Genomic DNA, 7,748 nt, shown 5'->3' with positions numbered 1-7,748 from the left:
CTTTTCTTATAGCTATTTTAAGATTCAATTTAGCTTTTTTATATGCCACTTCTGCTTGTTTTCTCCTATCTTCAATATTTATGTCCCTTCCTGTTTTTGTCATTTCTCGTCTCTTTTTTATGGTGGTTCTTCTTAGCTCCGCAATTTCTGCATTCCACCAGTAGACTGGTGGCCTTCTTTTGCTTTTGTTTGTCTTGCTCAGGGAATTATTGCACACTTCTTTTATAGTCTCTGTTAAATATTTCACTTTCTCGTTTAAGTCAGCATTTATTGGAAAATCCCAGTATTCGGCTATTTGTTTTTTTTATTTTTTCTAACCCTGCTGTATTTGGTATCCAACTATTAGTTTTTTCCGGTTCTTGGATTCTTTTTGTCTGTTTATTCCTTGTATAGAAGATGTTATTGTGGTTACTTAAGTTCTCGCTGTCTGTATCTACATACCAGTTCGAGATTTCTTTCGCGAGCATTTCTGTGGCTAGTGTAATATCAATGACCGACGATCCTCTTTCAGTTTGGAATGTTGGTCTATTGCCAACATTTATTATCCAAAGCCCTGCCTCGGCTATAAATTCTTCTAGTATCTTCCCCCTACTGTCTGTGTATTTAGCTCCCCATGTTTTAGATTTAGCATTTAGATCCCCCGAAATTATCATTTTGTTTGTATTTTTTTTTCCTTTTATATCTCTCTGTAACTTGTCTAGAAAGCACAAAAATTGTTGATTGCTCTTGTTGGGAGAAAAATAGCACGAGTAATACAGAGTATCTTCTATTCGGACCCACACATAGCCTGGCCCTTTTCCACATTCACTCACATTCGATTTGAAAATATCACAGACTATTATCACAGCATCTTGTTTAGTATCACAGTATATATCACTTGTTCCCAGTGCCTTTATATTTGGCTCTTGGGCTAGCACCAGATCTATATTTTTTTCCTCTATGGTCTTTCTCATAAGTGCCATGGCCATGGCTGATCTGTTTAGATTCACTTGTAGGAACCTATGTTGTGTCACCATTTTGGTGAGCGGTATTTTGTTTATTTGCGCCGTTTCAGTTTAATTTTTGCGGAGCCTCCGCACTTCTCTTAGCTTCCTTTAATGCTATTCTGAAGATCTTACATGCTGAACTACCCGCTGTGTGCCCTTCTTTTTCGCAAAGTGGACATTTTGCCTCGTTGTTACACTGCCCGGCTTGATGCCCTTCTTTCCCACATTTATAGCATGTATTTCTTCTATCTATTTCTTCTAAACATTCACTCGCTGCATGTCCGTAACCCCAGCACCGATAACATCGCGTCATCTGCATACGTTCTTCGATTTTACCTTTTACAATTCCTATCATCACAAATTCTTTCCTGATCAAGGTTTCCGCGCTGTCTTTATCTATCGTTATCGTGATTGTTTGTGTATTATTTCTCGTTGGTCTCACTTCGCCTACTTTCATCTCTACTTCTCCTCTATCTCCCAATTCTCTCCTGATTGCCTGTTTTACTTCTTCTTTATTAGTTGTTGCCTCTAGGTTCCTTATAAACAGTGTTTTCTTGTTTCTATTTATGTTTGTTATTTGTCTCACATTTGCCTCTTCAATATTTTCTATAATTGTTTTTCTTATGTTTTGTTCCTTTTCCTGGTCTTTATCTGTTATAATCAGCATTTTACCATCTCTCGTACTCCTCACCGTTCTTATAGCTTTTCTATCTTCCTTTTCCGCCAGTGTGGCTTTTACTTCTTTTAAGAGGGTATTGTAGTCGACTCCTTTTTTTTCGACCACTATCGCGTACGAATTTGTTGCTTTGAACTGTCTCTTTCCGGTTTCTGCTTGAAGACTTTTCGGTACGTACATTTTTATTTTTGTTTGCGTCTCCATGAATATACACTGCATCATCTTTCTCAGTTCTTCTCCTTCTATTTCTGCTATCTTATGTGTCACTATGTTTTCTATTTTTTCTTCCTTCGTGTATTCTCGAACTTTTTTTAATAGATCCCATAGGTCATCCTTTGTATCTATCGTCTTTATTTTAATAATCTTCCGAGTTGTTTCTCTTACTTCGTCCTTGTTCTCTATGTTTCTTGTTTTAACCACATTCTCTATTATTTCAAAGTTATTTCTCATTTCTGTCATTTCTGGATACCTATCCCTGAACATTTTTTGAATACTTCGGTTCATATCCGGGTCTCCCGGTTCTGCTATTACTACCATGCACTCGCTCTTTGTTTCGCTCAATGGGTTTCCCACTACTACCTCCACGTTTTCGAAAGCATTTTGTTCCCATGCATTATTTTTGATTTTATCGAATTTTTCTCTGTTGTCCGCTTCTAATATTTCTTGCTTTGTAACGTTCATTTTTTGAACACCTCTCTCTGCCATTTTCTCCGCTTTTCTTAGTTTTTCCATTAGCCGTTCTTTTTCTTCATGCACAGCTGCTATTTTTTCTTCCAACTTTTTCTTTGTTATCTTACTTTCTTCTTCTATATGTTTTACTGTCCCCTTCAGGGTGTCTATTTTTTTTTGCCACTCTTTTCCTTTTTCATCTTCTTCTTCCTCTTTTACTCTAATGATTTCTATTAATTTTTTATAACTTCTTTGTATAATTTCGATACTTTTCTTTACAGGTACATGAACGTTCCTGTTTTCTTGAATGAAGTTACCTAGCACCTCCAATTCTTTGCTTAGCCTCTCTTCGGCTTCAGCATGTCGTCTCTTTAGTAGATTTGCATCTCTACCTATTTTATGTTCCTTATTTTCCGGAGATTCGGTCGCCTTCCTCTTCGCTCCCTTCTCTGTATCATTTCCGTTCGTATTTGCTCTTGGTCTACCAAGGCCCCATGGCTCCCAGTTGGTTCTCAGGCTGGACACTGTTTGCCCTTCTTTCTCGGGAGGTGTTCTCGAGAGTGATTCCCTCCTTTTGAAAGGGTCTTCGTCCTTGCTGGTCTTCTTTATGTCGTTTTTACTAGAGCCGAAACTCTCGACCTCTTTCCCCTCATCATTTTTTTTGTTTGTATTAATTTGTCCATTTTGTACCCACGTCTTGGGTACCCATCGGAGTCGCCCCTCGGCAGTGGTCCCATACCGAGGGGAAGGCATTTATATTGAGGGTGCGCCTGGTGCCCTGCAGGTTTTTGCGACTTCGCTGTCGGTTCTTTTATAGAGGTTGCCTCCTCGCGGGCCGGCCGATTAAGGCAAGCCCCCCGGCCAAAGGTCCCCACAGACGTACCGCCGCCGCGCTCAATGGCGGTTGTTGACTGTGGGCCTTGGTTACGGTGTGTGTCCGGGTGGCTACGCTCCACCACCCGCCTTTGGGTCGTGAGCCTAAGTCGAGTCCGTGTCCGTGCCTTTTTCGAGCGTTAGTCCTCCCTCGATGGGCTGCCACCTTGTCGTGGTGAGGGAGCTCTTCACCAAGAGCAGCCCACCTGACTAACTACAACCATCTCTTCAACCTGTTTCTTGCCTAGGTCGTCATAAGTGTTTTTTATTCATGGAGGTTGTCTCCTCCTTGCTCTATTTGGTCCGCGGCGGCTATTTTATTTCGCCGCAACCCGCCGGCAAAGCCGGTGAGGGCTTCCCCTATCCGCCACCCGGGGGACGCGCCCAGTAGGAGTTTGGCTTCTCCCCTGGGGACCTGACCTGACCTGACCTGACCTGACCTGACCTGACCTGAACTGACCTTTGGAGTTATCGAAGAAATGAAAACGGATATGGCTTCTGCGGCCCGAAATGTGCAAGAAAATGTATTAAGTGAAATTTCGAAAATTTTGTTGAAAATTGGTTGAAAATTGAGGTCATTTTGCATATTTTTGAACATTTCAAAGGACGATTCTGGGAAAACCATTGGAGTTATCGAAGAAATGAAAACGGATATGGCTTCTGCGGCACGAAATGTGCAAGAAAATGTATTAAGTGAAATTTTTTCAACCAATTTTCAACAAAATTTTCGAAATTTCACTTAATACATTTTCTTGCACATTTCGGGCCGCAGAAGCCATATCCGTTTTCATTTGTTCCATAACTCCAATGGTTTTCCCAGAATCGTCTTTTGAAATATTCAAAAATATGCAAAATGACCTCAATTTTCAACCAATTTTCAACAAAATTTTCGAAATTTCACTTAATACATTTTCTTGCACATTTCGGGCCGCAGAAGCCATATCCGTTTTCATTTCTTCGATAACTCCAATGGTTTTCCCAGAATCGTCCTTTGAAATGTTCAAAAATATGCAAAATGACCTCAATTTTCAACCAATTTTCAACAAAATCAAGGATCAAATTTAGGTCCTCTTCTTTTTATTATATTTTACAACGACGTCGTAAAAGACTTGGGATGTAGGGCATTTGTATACGCCGATGACTTAAAACTGGCAAAAGTTGTCAATAGGGCTGAGGACTGTTATGAGCTACAAACCAGTTTAGAAAAGTTACTGCATTGGTGTAATAGTAATAAGTTTGAAATTAACAAAAGTAAATGTAAAAAGATTACCTTCTTTCGTACACGTGAACCTATTTCCTATTATTACAATTTAGATGGTTATGTACTTGAGAATTGTCAACAGATATCTGATTTAGGTGTTGTTATGGACTGTAGTTTGTCATTTGCCCCACACATCCTTCATGTCACCAAGACTGCTATGCAACAGCTAGGATTTATTCGTCGTAACACCATGGATTTTGTTAACATACAATGTATCAAAATACTTTTTTATGCTTTAGTAAGGTCAAGAATGGAATATTGTTGCATTGTATGGAAGCCGTATTACCAAAAATATATTGACTTGTTAGAGAATGTCTTGCGCAAATTTGCAAAGTATTTATTTTTAAAAATGTATAATAGGTATCCAAGCAGACATTGTGATCAATCTAGCTTATTGTCTATTGTCAATGAACAATCTTTAATAAGAAGAAGAAATGCAGATAGTTTAATTTTTCTACAAAAACTCACTTTAGGTCAGATATGTTGTCAGGAGCTTCTCCATGAAATCAAATTCAACATCCCAAGACAAATTAGCCGATTCCAAAGTTATTTTATTTTGCTATACCCAATACTTTTCATCATTATAACTGTCCATTGATATATGCTTTTCGCTTATATAATTCTGTTTGTGATGGTCGTCTAGATATATTTTTTCATAATTTTAGTAAAGCTAATGTAAGGAAACAATTGTTGGAATTGAATCATGTGTAAGTGTACCAATGTTGTGAGCATTATGTGTTTATTGTAAATTTAATATTGTTTATGTGTTTATTGTAAATTTAATATTGTTCCTGTGGTTGTATCCACTATGGACTATATATTAGTCTGCTGGATAAATAAATATATTATTATTATTATTAATATTATCCGTTTTCATTTCTTCGATAACTCCAATGGTTTTCCCAGAATCGTCCTTTGAAATGTTAAAAATATGCAAAATGACCTCAATTTTCAACCAATTTTCAACAAAATTTTCGAAATTTCACTTAATACATTTTCTTGCACATTTCGGGCCGCAGAAGCCATATCCGTTTTCATTTCTTCGATAACTCCAATGGTTTTCCCAGAATCGTCCTTTGAAATGTTCAAAAATATGCAAAATGACCTCAATTTTCAACAAATTTTCAACAAAATTTTCGAAATTTCACTTAATACATTTTCTTGCACATTTCGGGCCGCAGAAGCCATATCCGTTTTCATTTCTTCGATAACTCCAATGGTTTTCCCAGAATAGTCCTTTGAAATGTTCAAAAATATGCAAAATGACCTCAATTTTCAACCAATTTTCAATAAAATTTTCGAAATTTCACTTAATACATTTTCTTGCACATTTCGGGCCGCAGAAGCCATATCCGTTTTCATTTCTTCGATAACTCCAATGGTTTTCCCAAAATCGTCCTTTGAAATGTTCAAAAATATGCAAAATGACCTCAATTTTCAACCAATTTTCAACAAAATTTTCGAAATTTTACTTAATACATTTTCTTGCACATTTCGGGCCGCAGAAGCCATATCCGTTTTCATTTCTTCGATAATTCCAATGGTTTTCCCAGAATCGTCCTTTGAAATATTCAAAAATATGCAAAATGACCTCAATTTTCAACCAATTTTCAACAAAATTTTCGAAATTTCACTTAATACATTCTCTTGGGCATTTCGGGCCGCAGAAGCCATATCCGTTTTCATTTCTTCGATAACTCGAATGGTTTTCCCAGAATCGTCCTTTGAAATGTTCAAAAATATGCAAAATGACCTCAATTTTCAACCAATTTTCAACAAAATTTTCGAAATTTCGCTTAATACATTTTCTTGCACATTTCGGGCCGCAGAAGCCATATCCGTTTTCATTTCTTCGATAACTCCAATGGTTTTCCCAAAATCGTCCTTTGAAATGTTCAAAAATATGCAAAATGACCTCAATTTTCAACCAATTTTCAACAAAATTTTCGAAATTTCACTTAATACATTTTCTTGCACATTTCGGGCCGCAGAAGCCATATCCGTTTTCATTTCTTCGATAACTCCAATGGTTTTCCCAGAATCGTCCTTTGAAATATTCAAATATATGCAAAATGACCTCAATTTTCAACCAATTTTCAACAAAATTTTCGAAATTTCACTTAATACATTTTCTTGCACATTTCGGGCCGCAGAAGCCATATCCGTTTTCATTTCTTCGATAACTCCAATGGTTTTCCCAGAATCGTCCTTTGAAATGTTCAAAAATATGCAAAATGACCTCAATTTTCAACCAATTTTCAACAAAATTTTCGAAATTTCACTTAATACATTTTCTTGCACATTTCGGGCCGCAGAAGCCATATCCGTTTTCATTTCTTCGATAATTCCAATGGTTTTCCCAGAATCGTCCTTTGAAATATTCAAAAATATGCAAAATGACCTCAATTTTCAACCAATTTTCAACAAAATTTTCGAAATTTCACTTAATACATTTTCTTGGGCATTTCGGGCCGCAGAAGCCATATCCGTTTTCATTTCTTCGATAACTCGAATGGTTTTCCCAGAATCGTCCTTTGAAATGTTCAAAAATATGCAAAATGACCTCAATTTTCAACCAATTTTCAACAAAATTTTCGAAATTTCACTTAATACATTTTCTTGCACATTTCGGGCCGCACAAGCCATATCCGTTTTCATTTCTTAGATAACTCCAATGGTTTTCCCAGAATCGTCCTTTGAAATATTCAAAAATATGCAAAATGACCTCAATTTTCAACCAATTTTCAACAAAATTTTCGAAATTTCACTTAATACATTTTCTTGCACATTTCGGGCCGCAGAAGCCATATCCGTTTTCATTTCTTCGATAACTCCAATGGTTTTCCCAGAATCGTCCTTTGAAATGTTCAAAAATATGCAAAATGACCTCAATTTTCAACAAAATTTTCGAAATTTCACTTAATACATTTTCTTGCACATTTCGGGCCGCAGAAGCCATATCCGTTTTCATTTCTTCGATAACTCCAATGGTTTTCCCAAAATCGTCCTTTGAAATGTTCAAAAATATGCAAAATGACCTCAATTTTCAACCAATTTTCACAAAATTTTCGAAATTTCACTTAATACATTTTCTTGCACATTTCGGGCCGCAGGAGCCATATCCGTTTTCATTTCGTCGATAACTCCAATGGTTTTCCCAGAATCGTCCTTTGAAATATTCAAAAATATGCAAAATGACCTCAATTTTCAACCAATTTTCAACAAAATTTGGAAATTTCACTTAATACATTTTCTTGCACATTTCGGGCCGCAGAAGCCATAT

General features: G+C 36.8%; 1 protein-coding gene across 1 annotated transcript; it reads right to left on the bottom strand.

Moving 5' to 3' along the window:
• Positions 1-260: 260 nt before the first annotated feature.
• On the bottom strand, positions 261-1,016 carry LOC135121005 (uncharacterized). Its single transcript, XM_064045322.1, has one exon. It carries the CDS (start codon positions 1,014-1,016, stop codon positions 261-263), a length of 756 nt encoding a protein of 251 aa, XP_063901392.1.
• Positions 1,017-7,748: the final 6,732 nt, after the last annotated feature.

Source organism: Zophobas morio, unplaced genomic scaffold, assembly GCF_036711695.1.
Source record: "Zophobas morio isolate AGI-343-1 ecotype UQ-CSIRO unplaced genomic scaffold, CSIRO_AGI_Zmor_V1 ptg000477l, whole genome shotgun sequence".
Classification (NCBI taxonomy): Eukaryota; Metazoa; Arthropoda; class Insecta; order Coleoptera; family Tenebrionidae; genus Zophobas; species Zophobas morio.
The sequence above is the reverse complement of the archived record's forward strand: the minus strand, read 5'-3'. Positions and strand labels throughout refer to the sequence as shown.